The 25,356-nt window shown below is 38.4% G+C and overlaps 1 protein-coding gene and 1 pseudogene across 2 annotated transcripts; both read left to right on the forward strand.

Annotated features, from left to right (window-relative positions):
* The first annotated feature begins 776 nt into the window (after window positions 1-776).
* LOC143853766 (secreted RxLR effector protein 161 pseudogene) lies at window positions 777-1,481 on the forward strand (annotated as a pseudogene).
* A 12,592-nt stretch (window positions 1,482-14,073) lies between these two features.
* LOC143854466 (phytosulfokine receptor 1-like) lies at window positions 14,074-18,390 on the forward strand. Of its 2 annotated transcripts, XM_077364460.1 has the most exons (2): window positions 14,074-15,172; window positions 16,409-18,390. In XM_077364460.1, exons 1-2 carry the CDS (start codon window positions 14,658-14,660, stop codon window positions 17,781-17,783), a joined length of 1,890 nt encoding a protein of 629 aa, XP_077220575.1. In that variant the 5' UTR covers window positions 14,074-14,657; the 3' UTR covers window positions 17,784-18,390. The 2 variants fall into 2 exon arrangements, with proteins under 2 accessions (XP_077220575.1, XP_077220574.1); XM_077364459.1 differs by having other exon boundaries at window positions 14,074-18,390.
* Window positions 18,391-25,356: the final 6,966 nt, after the last annotated feature.

Below are 25,356 nucleotides of genomic sequence, written 5' to 3' on the forward strand. Positions count from 1 at the left end.
AATTTTTTCATGGAATATTAGTTTATCAAGTGGTTGAGGATGGACAAAGAGGGTGAGAGAGGGAGGGAACTGAGAGGGCGTGAGTGAGGAATGCTAATTTTTAAGAGTGTGAATAGATTCAAAGCAAGGTTGGTGGCTAGAGGGTTCTCTCAAAAGTATGGAGAGGATTATGAGGAGACTTTTAGTTCCGTTGCCAAGATGACTTTCGTTCGAGTTGTAATTTCATTGGCCACTTGTCATGGTTGGAAATTGTTGCAACTTGATGTTAAGAATGCTTTTTTGTATGGTGAGATTGACAAAGACATCTACATGGAGCAACCGTTGGGTTACAATTCAAGTGATCATCCGAATTATGTTTTCAAGCTCAAGAAAGCTCTTTATGGGTTAAAGTAAGCTCCAAGGGCGTAGTATGGTAAGATTGCCGAATATTTACAATTTTGTAGTTATTTTGCTTCTAACTCCGATTTTAGTTTATTTGTGAAGAAAGAGAAATGGTTGCTTGTTATTGTACTTTTTTATGTCGACATCAGAGGATGGATCTGCCGGCGAAGAAAGAAATGTTGGATGCTACCGATCCCAATCCGTCTAGACGATATGATAGTTACCGGTAACAATGATGTTGAGGTTGCAAAGTTAATGGAGGAGCTATTTATTCGTTTTGAAATGAACGACTTAGGAGAGCTAAGTCACTTTCTTGCTTGGAGGTGAAAATTTTGAAGGATGGAGCGCTAGTTTCTCAAAAAGGCTATGCGGAGAAATTAGTTTGAAGATTTGGGATGAGTCAAAGTAAAAGATTATCTACTCTTCTTGATCCCAACATAAAGATAAGGAGGGGAGAAGGCAAGCTTCTTCTGGATCCGCGGCCATATCGTGCTCTTGTGGGTGGTCTCATCTACTTGACTATCACAAGACCGGATATTTCTTTTTCCGTTGGGCTTGTTAGTCGCTATATGCAAGAACCACGAAAACCACACTTGGAGGCGGCAAAAAGGATTGTGAAGTATGTGAATTCTACCATTGACTTTGGGTTGCTTTACAAGAGAGGGGTTGATTTTGTGTTGAATGGATTTACCAATGCCGACTATGGAGGGGACTTGGATGATCAAAGATCTACTTCCGTTTATGTGTTTTTCTGTGGATCGGCTGGTGTTTCTTGGTGTAGTAAGAAACAAAACTCGGTGTCTCTTTCAACAACGGAAGCGGAATATAAAGCCACCGCTCTTGCGTCTCAAGAATGTGTTTGGTTGCGGCGGTTGATTGAATATGTTCATTTACCTATTCACAAGGCGACGACTACTCTTGGTGACAACCAAAGTGCACTCAAACTTGCCACAAATCTGGTTTGTCATGCAAGAACAAAACATATCGAAATCGAACATCATTTCATTCGTGAAAAAGTGTTAGATGGTACAATTGGTATAGCGGAAGTGAGGAGCAAAGAGAACATTGCCGACATCTTTACTAAGTCACTTTCCAAATGACCATTTGAGCTACTTTGGGGTAAGCTTGGAGTAGTTTCCAAAAAATCACTTTAAGGGGGAGTGTTAATTTTTAAAGTGCATTTTTTGGGTTGCTTTATTTTATTTTTATTTTGAGAGATGTTGTGAGGACAAAAATTGTATTTTGTCTCCATGGGCATGGTGGTCATTTTCCCTAGCTTGCACATGTGTGAGCCACACATGTTTGCTACAACTTTTCCCACTACCCACCTATTTCGAACCCTACTTGAAACTCTAAACCCACTACCACTTTACTAGCACTAAAGTCCCCACTTTCCCATACCCACTATCTCCTACCAAAGCTATTACCTCTCTACTTTCCATTGACTAAGCCTATTCTAATTAACTCCTTTTGGTAGAGAGTCTCCACTATCTACCTAGACCTCCATTGAAGCTCTTGTGTGCAAGCTAGTGTTTGAAGCTTTCTCATATTTTCTCTATGTATTGAAGCGTTCTTCTCTTTTTTTTTTCTTGTCATGTATGTTGTGTTCTTCTTTCATATATAGATGCACGTCTCCCTTGGGCATTGTTCTTCTTCTACTTTGGGTTATTGATCGTGGGCTAGTGTAAACTTTGGTTTCACTATTTGAGAAGAGGAATTTCCGGTGTTGTGAAATCCATCTTTCTCTATTAGGAGATGGTGAGACGTAGCTGAAAACGGGTGAAAGAAAAACTCTACTCAAAATGAAGTTTCTGTTTTCCTTTTTTTTTTTTTGCCACACTTCACTCATGCCCTCTCAATTCTCTCCCTTTCCCATCTCTCAACACATAGTAAACATTTATTCCATGGAAAAAAACAATTTGAGTCCAATAATCAATTTTTGACTCATAATTGGTTCTCAAAATTCAAAGAAATTAAGTAATCAACAACTACTAATTGGATCGAATTTTGCACTTTCTCTTCTCGAAAACCTTCGCTTGCTAAAATATACTAAAGTTTGAAGGAAAAAATTGATATATCAGCTATATCGGCCCCCCTCTGATACCCATATATATCTTGGTTGAAGGCATGGGCGGAGGCACATATAGCATGAGGGGAGCACCCCCTCTCCCAATTGACTCGAAAAATCCCTTTGAAGGTGCATGCACAGCCATGCATGCTTACATAGTTTAGTGGCCATGCCCCCCGCCCCCAACACACCAATGCCCAATGCTGGCAAGTGTAAATTAGTCTGCCCCCCCGCCCCCCCCCCCCCCCAAGTGTAAATTTCTGGCACCACCCCTGGTTGGAGGAATGTTAGATGCAAGGGCTCTCTTCATGCAGAAGGCACTTGAATAGATCCACTTCATTAAGTGCAACCGAATTCAGTTTCTCATTTGACTTTAAAAATGATGGGGATCGATTTAAGAGCCCTTCTTGCATCTATCATTCCTCATATTGGTTGATATATCGGGAATATTTTGAAACATTCCTAATATATAGGCACATTTGACCTCCTCCATGATACACAAAGGTGTACAAAATCCACCCTAGAAAAAAATTTCATTGACCGTTAACAATCTGGCAGAGATGTTTCACAAATTTATGGAAAGTCAAAAGCAGAAATCCGTCGAGGATGAGGCTTCCCATGGCAAGGTTACTTATTCCAACGTGGAATTAGGAGGAAATGACGCATCAGGGTCTGGAACAAATGGAGGATCTCTCCAAGCGAGGTACACTCGGTTGGATTTCCTTGAATACGATGGATCAGAAGAACCGACGGGATGGGTATATTGCGCAGAACAATTTTTTCGCTTCCATTAGACTGCAGAAGATATGAAGGTACCTCTTTCATCGTTCCATCTGGAGAGTGAAGCACTACAATGGTTTCAATGGTACGAGAAAGTTCACAAAAATATGGAGTGGAAGGACTTGAAGTTAGCCTTGTGTGTTAGATTTGGCCCTACAGACTTCAAAGACTTTGATTTGGCACTCAGTAAACTTCAGCAAACAGCTTTGGTATGGGAATATCAAAAACAATTTGAAAGGTTGTCTAACATGGTTGAAGGATGGACTGAGAAGGCCTTGGTCGGGGCTTTTGTGGGAGGTCTCAAGGATGAGTTGGCAGGAGAAGTTCAAGTCTTCCGTCCGAAGACATTGAATGATGCTATTGGATTGGTGCGGATGATGGAAGAGAAAATCCAGCATAGCCTGGTATTTCAAAAGGGTACAATGATTGAGCATGAGTACCCAACATCAGATCCGAAGGGTCATCGAAGGTTTACGATGGGCGAGATGAAGGAGAGACGTTTTAAGGGGTTGTGCTACAACTGTGACGAGCGATTTGTTCCTGGTCACAAATGCAAGTTTCCTCAATTTCAGTTAATTCAAGTTCTTGACAGCGAAGAAGACGAAGAAAATCAATAGCCTTGAGGACAAGGCTATTTTCAAGGGGGAAGGAGTGTTAAGTCCTCGATTTTTAGTGATTTGATAGCTACGTTTAGGAATTACGAATAACGTCCAAGTAGGTAGTTTTGATTAGGAGTCCTTAATATTAGGTCTGTTGCTTATTTATTGTTATCATATTTATCTTTTATGCTGTGTTGGCAGAGTCCTGGCTATTGTGGTCTTTGTATCCCTATATCCTTAAACATTTATGAAATAAAGAAGGAGATTTTAACTTAATTTCATGCTATTGTACGAGGGACTGGTTTCCCAAACGAACCAATACTTCACCTTTTTTGTTTGTTTTTTGAAATGGAATATTTCACCTTCTTCTTATCTACTTTTGGGTACCTATCACTCCACTCCTGTACTAACCACCATGCCACAACCCTCGCTCACTTGCCGCTAGGTCCCCGCCCCCTTTTACATCTTCGTGCTCGACAGAAAAAAGGAAAAAAAGTTACATAATCATGAGGAAGAAAAAGATGGGGAAATGGATACAAATGTCTTTAAAATGTTACAGGGATGTGGATGTCTTTAAATTTTTTGTACTTTTTGATTTTTTTTTCTATTTTTGTTCGTTTATACTCTTTGATATTCTTGTTTGCCACGTCATTTTCTCAGGGTTTATGGAAATGATTTTTGGGGCACAACCTATTTACATCGAGGCCCAACAAAAGGACGATTTGGATCATACCTATGAAGTGGGTCACACCTTACTTTTTGAAAAATACAGATTTATACACGTCATATAAAATCCCATATTTTAGATGCACTATACACTGTCAAACCAAGAAAACAACACAAAAAGACACAATTGTAGATGGGTTGGGCCAGGCTGTGCTCATTTGGGAATTTGAACGAATGACCAATCTCCGAATAGTGGCCCACCACAATCTTCTGTTGAGAGTCATCACCGACTCTACACATACGCTGGAGGGGCCGGGGCCGACATGGGTAGTCGATCGAATCCTAGTCAATCTTGGAGTTTAGTTTTTGTAAGTTTTGTGTTTTGTTAGTTTGTGTTTTGTTAGATAAAAAACCGTATGCCCGGTTTGGGAGGTTTGAGGCCTCGTTGGAGAAGGTGTTAGACATATGATAGGACTTGCAGTTTTATTTTAATAGGTTTTGTCTTGTTTTGTTTTATAGTTGGTTTTTGGGTCTGAAGGAGAAAGCAAAGACCGTATTTTGCACGGGGTAGTTTTAGGATTTAAAAAATAATTGTGATAGAGTTCTCTAAGAAAGAGGAAGTGACGTATGGTTAGTTTTGGGGTATAGTCAGAATAGGTTTTCTTTGTTAATAATAGAGTTTGAGTTATAGTTAGAATTGGAGTCTTGTTGGGTTTTTTTGGCTGAGCAGTTGGGTGTAATTCATTGAGTTATTAATTAATTCAAGAGAATGAGATTCTCCCTCCTGGCATGTATGCATTGTATTTTCTTCTTGGTTTTTGAGGTTTGCTTCTTGTTAATTTTGATCTCTGTGTTCAACAAGTGGTATCAAAGCTTGATCATTCTTTTCTACATCTTCATCCTACACACAGTGTGTAATTAGTGATTGAACTGATCAGGAGTTGGACCCCACCATAAATTACAAACTTGACATTCAGCATAAGTTCATTCCTAACCGTTAGATCAATTGACTATTTCTCATTGGATGTGAATCTTTGTAAGGTAACACCTAGAGCCCCTATAATTTTTTGCCATATGCACGTCCAAGGTATTTGACTGGTCCCAATTGGCGAGCTACCAAAATAATTGACTGCTTTCTATTTCTGAAAACTTAGGAGAGCCACCGTTGACATTTTCATAAACTATTGACATTTTCATAAAAGACTGACAGATATTCCTTAGAGAAGTTAGACTTAGCCTATCAAAAGAGAAAGCCCATCAAAATGCTCCCTTTCTTCTAACTTAGAATTTTTTCGAGGTTGATTACAGACATTTCTCACATTCTAATGGTCTTGAAAAACTACAATTAGTTGCAGCTAATGTGTACTATTCAACATTGTTTGCTAATTTGGTTGATCCACACCAAAGTCTAGCCCACAACATTGTAATGAGAAAGACTCAACCCATAGTAATCCATACCAAGTGATGTATTTTTTAGAGTAGAATAATGTACTTCCCACTCGTCTTATAAGTGGATTATCATGATCACCACCACCACCACTAAGGTCATGTTTGGATTGCAAGAAGAACATTTTTTGTGGAAATTTCTTTGTTTCCACGATTTAGGAACAAATGATATGATTATGGCTTATTTAGAGGGATATTATTATCCATTGAAGGTCCCTCTGAATAAAACTTCAATTGAAGTGGTTAGAGTAACTTTTTTCATCTGCAATCAAACAACAGAAAAGTAGGAAATTCCTAAAAAGTTTTTATTTTCCGAACATTTTCACAAAATGAGGTTGAGCCTTTACTCATTAAAAGGATTTGTTCATCAACCAAAGGGTCGGGGGTTCGATCCCGGCTTACAAAAAAAAAAAGAAAAAAAAAAAAAATTTCACAAAATTCTAGCAAAACAAACAGGGTCTAATAGAATTAAAGAAGAAAAAAATAAAAATTTCTTCACACACTAAAACAATATAACCGACTGATTAAGTGTTTCTTAGACGATCTGGAGTACGAGAAAATTCTCTAATTGTATTTCTCTTTAGTCATCAGTGAAGAAGCGCAGAGTTTCAGACACAAAATTAAGCATCTAAGAGATGCTCATTTTGAATTTTCTAAGAGATATTAAGGCAAATCGCCACTATAAGTATCGGTCATCCCAACCAACATACCCACTAAAAAAAAGTAAAAAATAAGGGGGGGGGGGATTCTAAGGCATTTCCTTCCTAATGATATTAATATAACATAGGTTGACAATGAGAGAAATATCTAATGCAAAAAGCTTGTTTTTTTGGTAATGTAAAACAATTAGGAGTTTAATTTTGTATGGATGATGGATGGAATACCAAAGTGAAACGATTATTCCATAGCAACTTCTGTGTGATTTGCTAAGCATTTCTCCATCTAACCTTTAGTCATTTGAGTTGAGCAAGCATTATCAGACCAAACCCATCATTTCCTTTGTCCCAAAAGATACCCAAAAAGTCACTCCATGATCTAAATTAGCCTCCACTGAATTGGAAAATTACTCATATCCTTTCCTGTTTCCCTACTTTCAGTGGATGGAAATCACTGTCTTTTTTCACCATATTTTAGTTATGTTGGCATCCATCTCAGCCACTTCTATCCCCAATATTTTCTGTCCAATAGAGAAGGAAGAAAGAAAAGAAAACAAAATGCAATTCCCACAATCACTATCCAAAACATAGCCACTAAGCTTCATTATGGTGGGAAAATGCCATTCGATGGGACTGGGCGGATTTATTAATCATATCTAAGATAAACACTATAGGGATTATAGTATTTTTCAAATGAATTTGAATCATTCCTTCAGTATCTAATGCTAGAGACCATCTAAAGTTGCTTACAGTGTGTGGTTTATCTTCCCACCTTGAATAGCCAAGTGCTTTTCAATGCTAATATAAGTCAACGATAATATTCAATTCCTCCACTTCAAACGCTTATATTACGCACTTTAGGTTTGGGTTCTACTATATTGATGATGACAAGGGTTTACTATTCTAACCAAATCCAACTTCCCCATTTACATGCAATTCATGTCCCATAAAAAAATTGTTTGACAACAATGCTGTGAGAAATATCAAGAGAAACTCATCATAAAGTCTCTACAGTGTTATCTATGTCATTTTACATTGGGTTTATTTGATTAGACAGCATAAGCACATATAAGAATAAAATTAATTAAGAAGAAGAAGAAGAAGCAGAAAATATATATACAAGGATTACAATCGATTAAACCCAAACCCTCAACTCTTTCCTTGCTTTGCTCACCCAAGACCGTACATTGAGAGTAACCCAAGAGAAAACCCTGAGAAGAAAACCACAAGAGAAAACCCAAGAAGAAACCCTTTTCTTCTCTCTCTCTTTTTCTCCCTCTCTCTTTCACCTCACGTCCAAGCCTCTCTTGAAGCCACACTCTCTTGTGTGTGAAGAAGAGGACTTCGATATCCTCTAGGTATTTAGAAAACCTAGAAAAAAAGCTTCTCGTTTTTCTTTCCCACTCAAAATAGGAAACAAGGCAACTTCCCCAACATGAAGATGACCTATTTCTTGTATTAAACTTGTGCTCTTAGACTATTGAAAAAGATGATTGTGTAGGCTGAGCCATGCCACTTGGCCACTCTCCTTAAAATCACATTCATCCTCTATTGTATAACGGGATGCGTGAATTTTTTCTAAGATAAATAGCCTGTAAGAGTAGATGTGCGCTTGGTTACATGGTCCTCTTCGAACCACTTTGGAACTGTGCTAAGACAGAACGAACAACGAAGGGAACAAAGGATGCCATTACAAAGAGTGCAATTACAAGAAATACAGAGAACAAAAGGCGAGCAAAAAATCAAAAGAATAGAATGTCTCAAGGGATTGGAGTTCTTCCCTTTTTATAAAGAAGAGCAAGCCTCCTTGAAGTGACCCGCCTCCTTGAAGTGACGACATGTATTTTCTCAGACAGTAACTCAAAGCGGCTGTTCTATGAAATAGAAAACCCAACGTTTAAAAACCGATAATTAACAAAGTTATTTGACATAATGGTCACATAAATGCGAATGTAAAAAAATAAAAATTTAAAACTAAGGCAGCCAATTAAAATATGAGAACTCGTGCGTGCAACACAACATGATACGGCGCAACCCGGCTTGGCTCGCGCTTGTGTTTTTATATTGGTCCATCTTAAAACAGGATAACCCCATAATACCAATGCTCCCTCGGTCATCAATCTTTCTTTTTGTCTCCATAGATTTTCGACCTATCAGCCCAACCCGATAGTTTAGCCAGAGAAGGAGTACTGAAGGAGTCTCTAGAGAGTTTCGACATTCTTAACACTTGAGGGATCTATTGCTTTTATTACTTTATTCTTTCTTTCTTTTCTTCTTTGTTGGCCCGGGTTCTACCCGTGTTTTCTGCTTGTTAATACTATTCTTTGTTATTCAAAAAAATAATGAGACATAAGAGGGATAGGCTAGCCAGAGCAGCCCCCTCAGATGAATTAAATGCATAAGACAAAATCTGCTAAAAACTGAGCCTGTGTCGCTGCTCTCAAATCCAACAGCCAGCCGCGAAATGCCTTTCTGCGATGGTCCCTAACAAATCCCTATTCTTTATTACGAATCTTTCCTCTAAAATTTGAACTTCAAAATCCAACACTATCCCTAAGAAATGAACTAGTAATGCTACCAGTTTTTGGATGTAAAAACGACTTATTTTATTGATGAGGTACAAAATTTATGATTTTCTTATTTTCAACCGAATAAAATAAAATAGTGACATTAAGGAAATAAATTCAAAGAAGTGTTTCTATTTACTCTTTATAGAAGAAGACAGACTTTCTCTGATGTTTTTTGTTGACATTTGTTTAATATAAGTTAAAGTTTGTAAATCACTGTGGAATAACTATATCTTAAACATATAAGATAGTGTTGTAAACATGAGTTTTGCTTTCGCACCAGCCGCAAAAGCTTTACGAGATTCATGTGGTGTCCCTCTAGAAGCAAAGACTAAGGCCCGGTTTGTTTTGGGTTTTTAGAACTGATTGTGAGTCCAAAACTGATTAAATATCGGACACGAAATTAATTACCATTATTAACATAGTTACTTAAGGGAAATGATATTTACGCCCCTTTTATCACCAGGGACACCCATTTGCCAGTGTACTTTGCAATCAAAGCCTCTGGATTTTTCTGATATAAAGTACATGAGCCCCCTTTTTGCCATTGATACACTGACGCTGGGTGTCCCTGGTGATGAAAAGGGGCGTCAATATCACTTCCCTTACTTAAGTGGTAGTTATATGATGATCTGACCCACAAAGTGATTCTTAATGTGAAATTGATTTTAGGACCCTTTTCTTATTACTTAAGGGTCTTGCCCTATACTAAGTAGTAGGTCGGCAATATTTGAAGGGAAGTGATATATTTGCCCCTTTCTCGTGTGGGACAGAAGACTCTAGTGTATTTTTTACTAGAGAGGGTTGTGCCAAGTAGAAAAAGGGGCAAATATATCATTTCCCTATTTAAAAAGAAGACTGCGGAGCTATTAGACAAAATAAAATATTGACTCTGGTTAGTAACATTCAATTTGTATGCCACTATTCAAGTTAGCATCCAAAAATTAATTCATGGGAAGTGATATATTCGTCCTCTTTTCTTTGCACGGCCACTCCGCTTTAGTGTATTTATGACCTCTCTTTTTACCATACAAGCAGGTAGTACGGGGTAGAAAAGGGGTGAATATATCATTTCCTAATTTTTTTGAAAATGGTGAAATTTTACTAAGATGCATAATCATGACAGAGGCGAGAAAACAAGAAAATAAACAACCACTACACAAAGAGCAAAGCTCTGAGGGGTAAAGAAATAAAAAATCTCTAAAGCCGAAGCTCCATCGTGAACCAGACTGGCCCCCACACTGCCCAAAATCTCATCAATGAATCTCCATTGATGAGGAGATCTACCATCAAGTCATTCGACATTGACGGAGTCTCCCTCCACTATAAGGATGTCCATATCCCTTCCCGACATCTATCTAATGTCCTGAAGGATCGCCCTCACTTCCGCTTCATTTGAATCCTTAATTCTGATCGGCCTTGAAAATGCCCACTTGGTTAATTCATTCTCGTCTCTAAGAATGCCCCCGAAACTCCATCCAATCATGTAATATTAGCAAAATGTCAAACCATTAAAGATTATGTAATTTTCTTTGATTATTTTATTTATTTCATTTCAAGACCCTTTAGGCCTTATCAGGGGCATAATTTATATTTTCTTAAGATGATTTTTCACCACCACATGCAAAATATTGCATAAAAGATATCACGGGGATAATTTTGTTGGCATGTTTGCAACGAGGAAATATCTCATAAAAATTATTAACTATTAGAGAAAAGCATTTTTGATTTTCTTTTTATTGGATGATTTGATTTCTTGTTGAATTTTGAGCTAAAAAGTTTTTCTCGCCAATTATTTTAGAATTATTAGGGAAATGATTTATTCACCCCACCTTTTCTTTTTCTGGCCACTCCCTTATAGTGTAAAAAAAGTAGTCGTAAAAAAGGTTTTAAATTTTGGTTTCGGGGGTAATTTCGGTCCTCACCGAAACCGAAATCCTGAAATTTCAGCCGAAATTCAGTAAAGGCGCTTGAAATATTGTTTTTTTGGGCCGAAATTTCAGCTGAAATTCTGTAAAGGAATAAAAAATTAATATTTTATTAAAAATTTCTGCGAAATATGCGAAATTTCACGGTTTTGGAAGCCGAAAATTAAAACCTTGGTCATAAATACATTAGAAGAGAGGGGTGTGATTCTGGGAAGAAAATGGGGCGACTATATCACTTCCCTTTTATTAATATTGGGTCATGATATCCATTTCTGTACAATAAAAATCAACAGACGAAAAATAATTATTTTAAAACTCATATCTAGCTAGCTTTCAAAGGTCACCGACCGTAACAATTTCCACAAAGCTAACAACAGCAGATAAAGAAAGTGGTTAATAAAGTGAGAAGTGCCATTACCAAAATACAAGTGCCATTATCAAAATAAGAGTGTGAATATCATTTCCCAACATACATTACTAATTTAGATTTACGCACTACATGTGGATGGCCAAAATTTTTGTATATTTATATGCATAAGAAATCAGTTAGACTTATTCTTATCTAAAATATTATAATTAAGTTTGAACCAAAATTCGGCCTCTTTCTAAATTTTAAAGCTAATCCTATTCTATTCATATTTTCAGTCAAGAGTCAAGAATTCGATCGGAAAATCTGGAAGGTTTGAATTATAACATGTATTCTTTCTGTTCGAATGTCAATTAATAATTTTCCATGGAAAATGAATTTTCCAGCATTTGTTAAACTCATTTTCCATTGAAAATTTATTCCATAATAAAAAAATTTCTTTGAAAAAATTCATGGAATATTTTCATGAAATTTTCCCCAAGATCCAAATACAACCTTATTATGTTATGTTGACGTGAGTTTTTATACGGTGTTTAACTAAACATGCACACATTATAGAAATCTCTAGAGATCATAGGGTTTGGATCATCCTGATGGGGTACGAAAAACAGGAACTAATGAGCTGTTGACACGTGGCTCCAGAAGGGCCCACCACGAAATCGACACCTGCCTACAAATGAATGGTATGGATCATCTTACGGAGTGGCCCCCCACTGTGCTTTTGTCAGAAAAAAAAAACATAGACGTGCATCCAGACGACCTATAAAAACTCAAGTTAAAGCACGATCTTACACGCCTGACCTTGATTGATTTAGTGCGTGTTTGGGGTACCGTTTGAAACACCGTTTGACGTTTGAAACACCGTTTTGGGGCCAAACCATTTATCTATGATTCCATTAGACCATAACTGTTCGATTAACAGCCCACAAATTTATATTTAAAGTAACATTGGTCGTTGATCGAATGGTTTAACTCTTCCAATCAGAACGATGTCATTTAGTCTCCTTTGCTTTGGATTTTGAAAATCAATTGTGAGTCCAAACTGATTATTGCACTCAGAGGCCCTGTTTGTTTTGGATTTTGATAACCGATTGTGAGTCCAAAACTGATTATTGGACTCAAAACTTTACTTTAAGTTTGGCCATGTCTGTTTTGAATTTTGAAAACTGATTGCGAGTCCAAAATTGATTATTAAACACAAACTTAAATGTAAAGTTTTGAGTCCAACAATCTGTTTTGGACTCACAATCGGTTCTCAAAATCCAAAACAAAAGGGGCCTTGGACCCCAAGCAATGCAAGGTTGGGTCCAAACTATGTGACCATATACCGTTAGAATGTTGCCCATCAAATTTTGCTAGAAGACACAATTTATAATATTCAATGTGATTTTGGGTGGGTAAAAACTCATACAATAATATTCAATGTGTTTACACTGTCCGCGTTTCTTCTTGATTTTAAGAACCGTGTGTATGGATATTTTAATGCAAGCGTGTCTACTCCACTATCTTCATCTCTTCCATTCCTCGTTAAGATCTGTAGCTGATGACAAAAGGCTAAACATGTTTTACTATTGAGAATTGATATTGACACCCATAAATGTTTTTTTTTTTTTTTGGTAACGGAGGGTGTCCTGTCCCCACCCCCTTCGGGGGTAGGATTAGGACTATTTCCCTACGGATGCGCGCAATCACCCGGAAACCACGCGCATCGGGTAAGCAAGGGGCATTCGAACGCTCGTCACTGGGGAACAAACCCATGACTTTACGCCAGAGAGCCACACCCTTCCGCGTCATACACCCATAAATGTAGGGAGTATATCTTCCACTTTTACACGTTACGAAGACTGAAAACACTTACAAAACGGCTAAACATATTTTCATTTTATAAGAAAGAAATTTTATGATGAAGAAACACGTAAAGGTGGTACGATAAAGATACCGCCCTTGATATTTGATCCAACAGCAGCTCCTCTACTGTGGTTTTAAATTTCAGCTGAAATCCGAAATTTGGTGAAATCCGAAATACCGAAATTTCGGACATTTCAGCCGAAATTTCGAGAAATTGATTTTTTTATTAAATATTCCGAAATTTCAGTAATTTTTGCTTAAATTTGGTAAATAATTAAATAATATTTTTTTACATTTCAGCCGAAATTTCGAGAAATTGATTTTTTTATTAAATATTCTGAAATTTCAGTAATTTTTGCTTAAATTTAGTAAATAATTAAATAATAAAATTTTATTAGTACCGGAAAATAAAATGGGCGCTGATATTCCCTCCCGCCCCCTAAACGGATAAAATTCCCCTTTTAACGTTTTTCTTTGCCTTTAAAACCTAACGAAAACGTTAAGGGGGGGATTGTATCCATCAGAGGGGGGAAATATCATTTCCCAATAAAATCTATACATTTGTCTTCAACCGATCTTTGACTTCTCAACCACTCTTTACCACATCGACGACCGTACGAAATCCACCGGCGGTATCCGGTAAAACTTATATGCCGTTTCTCCTGTCCGGTTGCCGTGCCCTTTACCGGCTGACCTATCAAATGGATCCTTCTGCAGTCAAAACCAATCTCTCTCTCTCTCTCTCTCTCAATATCTGACAGGTTTGAGTTCCCATCTGTTCTATTTTTCTTCTTTTGATTTTGCTTCTCGAATTCTCTATATAAAAAGGAGAAAAACAATCCTTTGTTTCTTCTTACTCTTCCTATGTATTTGGTGTTGCTTTCATTCTTTTTATCCTCTGGCTCTGGGGCATGGAAAGAGTTGGAGAATGCCAACAATCTTGAGAATTCATATGGGTTTTACTTTTTCTAGTTTCTAATCTGAAAAATTCATCTGGGTTTTCATTTTTCTTTCTAAATTCTAAGTTTTTTTTATATATGGGTGTTGGATATGTTTGTGTAGTATTCATCTCTCTAGTCTTGAATTCTCTTGAGAATTCATATGGCTTTTACTGTTTCTAGTTCCTGATCTGAAAAACCCATCTAGGTTCTCATTTTTCTTTCTAAATTCTATGTTTTTTGGAGATGCGTGTGGGATAGGTTTATGTGGTGGTCATCTTTCTAGGGTTCTGTTACCAGTCTCAGGTCTTGAATTCTCTTGAGAATTCATATGGGTTTTACTGTTTCTAGTTCCTAATCTGAATAACCCATCTGGTTTCTCATTTTTCTTTCTAAATTCTAAGCTTTTGGAGATGGGTGTTGGATATGTTTGGCTGGTGGTCATCTTTCTAGGGTTTTGTTACCAGGCTCAGGTCTTAAAATCTCAAAACCTAACCTGCAATTCAAATGACTCGAGTGCATTGATGGGTTTCTTGATGGGTTTGGATTCAAGTATATATGGGTGGGGCAATTCTTCTTCTGATTGTTGTCATTGGCCTGGCGTCGTTTGTGAGTCTTCTTCTGTATTAGGGCTGGGGAATTCTATGGGTGGAAAGGTAGTCAAATTGGATCTTCAAAAGAAATTATTGAAAGGGGTTGTTTCAAAATCATTAGCTGGTTTGGATCAGCTAAAATCTCTTAATCTCTCTTACAATTTCTTCAGGGACCAGCTGCCATCTGAATTGTTCCATTTGCAGCAATTAGAGGTCCTTGATTTGAGCTATAACCGTTTTTCTGGATCGATTCCAATGGATACTGACCTACCATCTGTACGAATTTTCAACATTTCATGCAATTTGTTCAATGGCAGCCAGCCACTTCTCATCAGGTCTGTGAATTTAAAGGCTTTCATTATCAGTATCAATTGGTTTTCTGGTTCTGTCAATACAAGCATATGCAACATTTCAAGCCAAATTAGCATTCTTCAACTTTCTATGAATTCGTTTTCCGGCAATTTTCCCATCGGTTTTGGGAATTGCAGATTCCTAACTGAACTCTCCCTCGACTCAAATAATTTGATGGGGAATTTGACAGATGATTTGTTTGGGATGCTTTCGTTGGAGCAATTGTATGTTCAAAAAAATAAGCTTTCTGGTCTGCTTAGTGATAGAATTGGTGATCTTTCTAACCTTACCCATGTGGATCTCTCCTGTAATGGGTTCAATGGGTCCGTTCCCGATGTTTTTGGAAAGCTCCAGAAGTTAGAGGATCTTTGTGCTCATTCAAACCTTTTTGGCGGTCAGTTGCCCCCTTCCTTGTTGAATTTGCCAACACTCCGTGTGCTTAGTTTGAGGAACAATTCTCTGGTTGGTGAGATCAATCTTAACTGCACAGCAATGGTCAATCTCAGTTCCCTTGATCTTGGTTCAAATCAGTTCCGTGGTCCTATTCTCGATAATCTTTCCTCTTGCAGTGAATTGACAAGCATAAATCTTGCTAGAAATAGTCTGGGTGGCCAAATTCCCGAGAGCTTCAAAAATCTTCGGGCCCTCTCTTACCTGTCTCTTTCAAATAGTAGCCTCAATAATATTTCAGGAGCTCTGTCAATTCTGCGGCAGTGCAGTAACCTAACTACTCTTGTTCTCACCTCAAATTTCCATGGTGGAGAACTGACTGTCAATGGTACTACGGGATTTGAAAGCCTAAAGGTTCTCATCATTGCAAATTGTGGTCTTTCTGGCTCAATTCCATTGTGGTTGGGGGAGTGTAGCATGTTACAGCTGTTAGATTTGTCATGGAATAAATTGGAAGGTAGCATCCCTTCGTATTTTGGCAGTCTAAACTCTCTCTTTTACTTGGATTTGTCTAACAATTCATTGAGCGGGGAAATCCCCATAAGCTTGACAAAATTGAATAGTCTCATCATTTCCCGCAACTTCTCACGGGAGGAGCCCTCTCCCGACTTTCCTTTATTTATGAGACGCAATCAAAGTGCCAGTGTGTTGCAGTATAATCAAATTACAAGCTTCCCACCATCTTTAGATCTGAGTTGCAATAGCCTTACCGGACCGATCTGGAAAGAATTTGGGCAACTGAAGAATGTTCATGTGTTGGATCTGTGCAGGAACAATCTCTCAGGTCCCATTCCTGATGAGTTATCCGGCATGACAAGCTTGGAATTTCTGGATTTGTCTTCCAATGATCTCTCGGGATCCATACCTGCTTCTCTGACCAAGCTCACCTTTCTATCAAGTTTCAGCATAGCAAACAATCATTTGTCTGGGTGGATCCCTTTAGGAGGACAGTTCTCAACCTTTCCAAATTCAAGCTTTGAGGGGAACAAGGGTCTCTGTGGTAGCCATTTACCACCTTGTAAGCTGCAAATTCCTTCCCTGTCAAAGAAAACACCGCAGAGAAACAAGCGTATCATTATAGGAATGACTGTTGGGATTGGATTGGGAACTGTTTTTCTCATTTCTATTGCATTCTTTTTTGTGTCAAGAACTCGTTTTTGGAGACGGGATGATAACAAAAAAGAGGTGGTGGATGCCGAAAAACATTTGGAACTATTGGGGTCTAGCCTGGTATTTTTGTTTCAAAACAAGGAGAGCAAAGGGATCACCATAGACGATCTCTTAAAATCTACAGACAACTTTGATCAGGCTAATATCATTGGCTGTGGGGGCTTCGGTCTGGTCTACAAAGCAATTCTTCCTGATGGAAGAAAGGTCGCGATCAAACGTCTATCTGGAGACTGTGGTCAGATGGAGAGAGAATTCCAAGCTGAAGTCGAAACACTCTCTAGAGCTCAGCACAGAAATCTTGTTCTTCTTCAAGGATATTGCAGATATGGGAATGATAGATTGTTAATTTACTCATATATGGAGAATGGGAGCTTGGATTACTGGCTGCACGAGAAACTCGACGGGGGTTCTGCATTACATTGGGACACTAGACTTCGGATAGCACAAGGAACAGCAAGGGGGTTGGCTTATTTGCACGAATCGTGTCAACCCCACATTCTTCACCGAGATATTAAGTCAAGTAATATCCTCCTAGATGAAAACTTCGAAGCCCACTTGGCGGATTTCGGGCTTGCAAGGCTTATACTACCTTATGAGACCCATGTTACAACAGATCTTGTTGGGACATTAGGCTACATCCCTCCTGAATATGGTCAAGCTCCAGTTGCCACTTTTAAGGGCGATGTGTATAGTTTTGGTGTTGTTCTTTTGGAACTTCTAACAGGTAAGAGGCCCATGGACATGTGCAAACCTAGAGGTTGTAGAGATTTGATACAATGGGTGCTTCAGATGAAAAAGGAGAAGAGGGAAACAGAGGTTTTTGATCCATTTATTTATGACAAGGAGAATGACAAGCAATTGTTGCAGGTGCTTGAAATTGCTTGTATTTGCTTAAATGAGTGTCCCAAAGTAAGGCCATTTATCCAACAGATAGTTAACTGGCTTGACAGCATTGGGCTCAATTCTCCACCATGAGGTATTCTCCATCAAATGTGAATCCATCTGTTAGTAACAATTACACATTCCCAAATTCTCAATGTCCTACTACCTGATAAACTTTGACTTTCAAATCTACACACAAGGCGATGGATATAACTGAAGCAATAAGATATGAATATGAAAACCATGTAAGTAAAACTGTTTATGTTCAAGACTTAGATTTATATGAAAAGCCTATGAGTAAAACTGTTTTTGTCCAAGACTTAGATTTACTTCAATTGAAGAGAGATGGGCACATTGCTCCATGGAGACAAGACGCAGGGATTTCTCTTGGTCTTTTGTAATGTTCATATTGCTATTGTTTAATATTATGGAACTTTCAGGTAATTTTTTTTTTGGGTAAGAAGTTTGATGTAAAATATAGAACTTTGCCAGACATATGGATTGGTAGAGGACATAAATTGTAAGAACTTTACATGCAATTTGTTTGAAGCAATTGTAGAAAGACTATGCACAGAAGTCTTGGTTTTAGCTTTAAAGTGTTGGCTTTAAAGCTGTTGTATAAAGAATGTGTACTAAAAATGTTTAGGAAGCGTTAAGGAAAAATATCTGCATATGAAAGAAAAAAAGGAGACTTCCTCAACGTGATTCTATGGTTGGATGGTAGCAGTCATCCCCTCCTTAACTTGTTTTTCTTGCTTTTATTGTTCTTTCCCTTGCTTTGTACCTTGATAGCCCGACCATCTCAGTCACAGGCCTTGGTTTCCTTTGAGTAATAAATCTCTACCAATTTTTTTTTTTTTTTTTTTTAAATAAAATAAAATAAGGGTAATGATATATTTGCCCTTTTTTTTTTTTTTACTTGGGATAGCCCCCTCTAGTGTAAAAATGTAGTCATATATACACTAGAGGGCGCTGTCCCAAGTAAAAAAAGGGGGTGAATATAATTGGTTAAGCGCACGTGTTTGCTAGATTATGATTTCATTTTAGTTTTCACTCCAATTTTTTTCCAATAATTTAGAATTCCTAATGAGAAATTGAAGAATTATTCGTCACAATTGCATTTAATTCAGAAATTTTGGGTTTAATTACTTCAAATAATTTACATTTAATTCAGAAAATCAAGATTCTTTAAATTCTTTGGATTTTATAAAGTTGAAAAATGGGGCATAAAAGCAAGTTTTTCTTAAAGAATCTTTCAATTATTTGAGAAATTTTGTTACTTTGTTCATGTGTAAAAAAAAAACTACAGTTTCTTAAGTAATGGGGTATTTGATGCTTGTATTGTACTGCTTAGCTTAATTATGATACTGCTTATATTGATCTGTTTCAATTTTGCTTGTACATGAAGATTTTTATTTATTTTTTGGTCTAAATTGGCACATAAGGACAGAGAAACTTGGAGGTTTTTTTGTAATAATAATGAGAATATAAGAAAATGGGGCTTTGGATGCTAAAAATTGGAATTTGACTCCAGCTCAATACAAACAATCCGGAATTAGCAGTTGTAAACGAAATCTCAAATCATCTATTAGACTTCAGAGACTTCAGGGCCCCCTATTCAGCTAGTTACAAGTAAGAATTTAGATTCCCACTCGAAGCAAATCAAACCAATCCCTGTTCAAAATTTTCAAGCAGAGCAATGAAATTAAGGCCATAATTACTGCGACAAACATCTCAATAAATTAATAATAATCATATTCTGAATGAAAACACCAACATGATAACCTTTCCCCTCTATCTTGTTACATCTTATGTGGTGTTAAACTTGGAGCCACGGGACGCAATTAATGTAAGCATTATCCATCTCTGGTACAGAGTTACCAGAGATGGATAATGCTTGTGGGTTCCGTTTTAGGGTCACATTCACCTCCACAAGCATTGCTTTAAGTGGGGATGGTGATAGCGACCAAATTAGAGTGATAGCGATGGGGATTCCAACGTATTCTCGACATTTTTCCCGATCAAAATCACCAATGCCAGATCGTCTATGGAACCCTAAAATGGAGTGCCAAGGAAGAATGATACTCGAGAGAAATTCGCAAATGAAAGTGGGCGATACTTTTCGCGCAAAGATTTCGGAAAAGATTTAGATGGTTACAGGGTTACCACTTTCAACCTTTTTCAAACCCTTGAATCTCGTCCGTCAAGGTGATCCAACGGCTCTTGGATGGGCGACGAACCCATTTCTGCTATGCCGTGACGCATGCGAAACGATCTCTAAAAAAAAAAAACGGGCGGCCCAGTGCACGATTCTCGATCCCGCCATTGCGGGGTCTAGAGAGGGCTAGATGTACGCAGCCTTACCCGATGCTCCCGCCATTGCGGGGTCTGGAGAGGCAGCCTTACCCCTACTTTCCGTGACTCGAACCTGTGACCACTAGGTTACAATGGAGCAACATTACCATTGCGTCAAGGCTCGCGCTTAGGCTAGGTCATGCATATACATAAGAAAAAAGATCAACTAAATAGGTAAAATTATCTTCTAGATTTTTTTTTTAAAAAGAAAAGAAAAAAGGTCATATAATATTTCTTGAATTTTGATAGTTTTTTTCTTTTCATAATTCTTATTGTTGCTTATGCTGCTAGGCATGCCTTTCCTGTAAATGGGGAAGTTGGATTTTGTTACTTTTCATCATCAATATATACTAGAATCCAAACCTAAAGTGGGTTGGAATATGAGTGTTTGATGTGGGGGAGTTGAATAGTGTCGTTGACTTATGAGCATTTGAAAAGCAGAGAAAGATGGCTATGAAGAGTAGGGAGGATAAACCACACACTGTAAGCAACTTTTGATGGTCTCTAGCATTAGATTCTGAAAGAATGATTCGATTTCATTTCAAAAATATTATAGTCCCTATAGTCTTTGTCTTAGATATGCACCTAATAGCATTTTCCTATCATAAGTAAGCTTAGTGGCAATGTATTGGATAGTGATTGGGGGAGTTGCCCTCTGTTTTCTTTGTTTCTTCTCCGCTGGACAGAAAATATTGGAGATTGAAGTGGCGGAGAAGTATACCAACCTAACTAAAATATGGTGAAAAAGCCAGAGTGATTTCCATCCACTGAAAGTAGGGAAATAAGAAAGATAGGAGTGATTTTTGTTTGGGGTAAAATCCGCACTTCCAATTGGCACGCAACGCGTGGCACATGGTCTAAATAGGAAACCGAACTTGCCTCCTAGAGTGAGCGCAAGAAGGATTCTCCTTCTCTCCATAATAGTAGCCTCCCCTAAGTAGGAAAGTGTTCGAAGGGAAAGTCCCTGTTAAGGGCGGCAACTCTCCTACAGGGTCGGTGAATCGAAATAGAAACTAGTTCCCATGAGGAATCTTGGTGTTTCTCAAGATAAGTATGGAAATTTACTCCAATGAAAGCCTCCCAATAAGGAAAGCCTCCCACTAAGGAAAGTATCCTAGACTGTTGTGAACTCTATAAATAGACCCCACGCTGACGCAGGATCTCACAAAGAAAAGCTCTGATACCAAATTGATGTAGCACCGTGAAGAGAAATTGAAGAAAGGGGAGAGAAATAGACGAAAGGGGATATAATTAGAAGAAGAAGAGAATAGAAGGAGAAGAATAGAAGAAGAATAAGAAGAGAAGAAGAGACGAAATTAGGGGAGAAGAGAAGAATATGAAAAGAGGAGAAGAAGAAGAAAACAGGGGACGAAGAAGAAGAAACTTGTAGAGGGGAGAGTCAATATTTATTCAATAATCATTCGAAGTTACAAAATAAGTTGTAAAGAGGCCTATATATAGGAAAATAAACAACCTAGGAAATAGTAACCTACTAAAACAAGAATTCCTAAAAATAACATAGAAAATAAAATCCTAGAAACTAATAACATGGAAAATAAATGCTTAGAAATCCTAATGGGCAAATATGCCACTTATTGGCCTATTATCTGCATCACATGCTCAAAGGTATGCATCTTCTCCAATCTTCATTAATTCACAAGCATTGCTACTCTGCTTCTTTGTTTCTCCTATTGCTTGGTTTTCTCCTGCTTATGCCGATTTTTGACTTGAGTGTTAGAGTGGTCTCCCAGAGTCACAACTCAGAGACTCCTAACGCGTGTTCTTTGAGCGCAAGACGAACACCTCTACCATCCAGAGTTTACCAGATTTCGGCATCATCAGATTAGCGCCGTCCGTGGGACCCTTCAAAATTCAAGATGAAGAATCCCACAAATCCTCAACCAAGCAACATCGTTAGAAGGAGCTGTACTAATCAAGGCTCTGATTCAAATTTAGTTCCTCCGCCAGGAGGAAAAAAGCTTCCACATGTGGAAGAATCTCCATTGTCCACCACACCATCATCAGCCGGACCTACAATAGAACAGTTCAAGTTTCAACGATTTCACCTGGCTTGATGAGAACCGGAGACATTACAGCTCCTCATAGGCAACATGAGGAGTCTCCCACCCGACCCAAGCACCGCTCCTCCTCAGTCTATGCCACGACTACGAAAAGTTCAACCCATTGACCGAGACGAGGAAGAGCATGATCCTCCTGGGGGAAATCCGAGGAACATTTGCCCTCCAAGCTGCAGCTGATCCGGTGCTCACTAACCCTGTTGCATCGGACCCAGCTATGGTTGACCTGTCCCTAGTAGATTCGCTTATCACAAATCTCCATGACAACTCCAAGAGGTGCATCAGAAGATCAACGGACCGAAGAATAGAGATCCTGTTAATGAGTGGGAGGCCAAGGTTTCTTTGCCGTTTACTTTAGAAATTGCCTCGGCCCGCATGGATCCGACCTTCAAGATTCCTTACCTAGAATATTACGACGGAACCACGGAACCCCTAGAATATCTCATATCTTTCCATCGAACCATGGAACCCCACGGTGCTTGGGATGGGGTCATGTGTAAGGCCTTCTCCTCCATCTTGAAAAAAATTTGGCGAGGGGCTAGTATTCTAGACTACTGGTAAACTCCATCACCTCATTCCAGGAGCTCAGTCACGAGTTTGTTGTGTACTTTTCCAACAACCGTCCTCACCAAAAGACTATCGATGCTCTCATGTCCCTTAGGCAAGGCAAAAACGAGACATTAACGGACTACGTACGTCGATTCAATGGTGAGCTCTCTCAGATCAAAGATGTCAACCATGACCTTGCCATGGCCACCATGAAGATGGGGATTCACAGCCGCGATCTCAAGCTCTCCCTAGCTGTGAATGAAAGTTGGTGGTGGAATCGCTAAGCGCGACGGAGTCTAGTTTGCACAAAGAAAAAAAATTCTCGATTCCAGCCAACTCAACCAAGATCTTAGTTACTAGATTCATATTGGTGGTGATTTGAAATAATTAAGAACTTACAAATGATTATCCTTGGTCCGATAATCGCTGCTTGATCTACTACTCGCTGTGTGCTTCGTTTCTCGAACTCGAACTCCTCCGAAAGTTGAAGTAGTGGCTTCCAAAGCTTGCGAAGATGGAGGAGGCTGAAGAAGTATTCCTTGGCTTCCAAACCAAACATGTTCAATTAGAACTTGAACTAGAACCGGTGTGGAACTAGAACTAGAACTCTACTAGAACTTGCTAAATTGGAAAGAGAGAAAGAGAGTTGGGAGGGGAGAAGGCCTGCACGAATTTTCTAGGGAAGAATAGAATATACACACTAACTTAAAATAGATAAGTTATCTACACACTAGCTTAAAATACAGTGGAGGCCCACATTGTTTGGGTGATCCAAACCATTAGCCCTCACATAGATAGGGTGTCCACAAAAAATCAGCTCCATAGGATCATCCTAACCCTTCGAACCGTAGACGCAAAAAATGGACAAATTTGTGAAGGTTTATACACGTCCATTTTACCTCCACAAATCGTAGGGTTGGGATGATCCTATGGATCTGATTTTTTGTGGACACCCTATCTATGTGAGGGCCATGATCCAAATAATATGCCCTCCACTGTATTTTAAGCTAGGGTGTAGATAACTTATCTACACTTGTGTGTAGAAACTGTTTTCTCATATATATATGAGAAAAGTGTTGGTGCACTTAAGTGGTTATGACGCCTCCCATTCGTTTAAATGTTTGGGTCTCACATACAAAAACCAATGGGAGGCGTTATAACCACTTAAGCGCACCAACGTTTTCGTCTCTCTCTCTCTCTCTCTATATATATATATATATATATATATATATATATATATATATATATATATATATATATATATATATATATATATATATATATATATATATGAGAAAATTGTTGGTGAGCTTAAGCGCCATTTTTTTTGGTGCGCTTAAGCTGGACCCAAACATTTAAATGAATGGAGGCGTTATAACAACTTAAGCGCACCAAAAAAATGGTGAGCTTAAGCGCACCAACAGTTATATATATATATATATATAGTGAAACATTCATTCTCCCCAAGTCCCTTTATATAGAGAACCCTTGGGAACTTGTTCCCCACTAGGAAGCGCTCTTGAATTGGCACGTCTGTGCAATTACACTTTAGCCTTCCACCACCTTTCTTTTATTAAAATAAAGCATATGTATGGACGAAAATTCCATGGTGGAAGTGTGTAGAAGCTTTCCAATTCAAGTGGGCTTCCAATGGCATCTCTTGCTCTCCTTTCCTTCTTAGAATTCCAAGCAATAGGAATCCACCGAATTATTAGCCAATAGAATTTCACTTAAATCCCAACCAATAGGATTTAAGCTTTAATTAAGCACATGCACAATTAAATCACATAAGTTCCAACTAATAGAAATTAATTATTCAACGTGGGCATGTTAATTAAGCATGGCCCCACCATCTCATGGTGTGCCCCTTCTTCTATATGAGTGTGCAGACACCCTATGTATGGTGCATCTCCTCCTTGTATCAAATACAATGGATCAATTCCATTCCTCACATGCAATAAAGTCTGAAACCCAGATTGTCCAACAATCCTTCAGGGGTCCAGCGAGTTGTGAGTGGGATCGTCGCAGGGATTCAATGGTTGTTCCTGTAGGGCCTACCATGAACCCCACTACGATCTCTCGCAACCTAGTATAACTACAACCGCATTAGGTAAGTAGCCCGAGCTCAGATAAGCTTATCTGAGCTCGAGGTCCAAAACAGTGTGGGCCCACATTTTTGGGGTGATCCAAAGCACTCATTTGAAAAGCCCTTACATTGATGAGATGCCCACAAAAAATTAGGTGGTTATGATCATCCTAACCCTTCCATTTGTGGAGGGAAAATGGGCACATTTATGGAGAAACAATATCTGTCCATTTTGCCCTCCACTTTTGGATGGGTTAGGATGATCCTATGGACCTGATTTTTGGTACACACTATCTATGTAAGGGCCTTTCAAATGAATGCTTTGGATCACCCAAAAAATGTGGGCCCACATGAGTTTTTGACACTCGAGCTCAGATACTGTTTCTGAGCACTCATCTGAGCTTGAGCTTAGAAACAATTTCCTCTCTCTCTCTCTCTCTATATATATATATATATATATATATATATATATATATATATGAGGAAAATGATTGTGAGCTTGAAGCTCATATAGCTTATATGAGCTTGAGGGCCCAAACACATGGGTCCCACATTTTTTGTGGTGATCCAAACCATTCATTTACAAGGCCCCATCATA

The sequence above is a fragment of the Tasmannia lanceolata genome, unplaced genomic scaffold, assembly GCF_043159265.1.
Source record: "Tasmannia lanceolata isolate RefF3 unplaced genomic scaffold, GAP_Taslan_0.1 ptg000020l, whole genome shotgun sequence".
Classification (NCBI taxonomy): Eukaryota; Viridiplantae; Streptophyta; class Magnoliopsida; order Canellales; family Winteraceae; genus Tasmannia; species Tasmannia lanceolata.

Excerpts from the sequence above, each read along its gene's own strand:
- LOC143854466 (XM_077364459.1), top strand. The coding sequence starts at position 14,658 with ATGGGTGTTGGATATGTTTGGCTGGTGGTCATCTTTCTAGGGTTTTGT.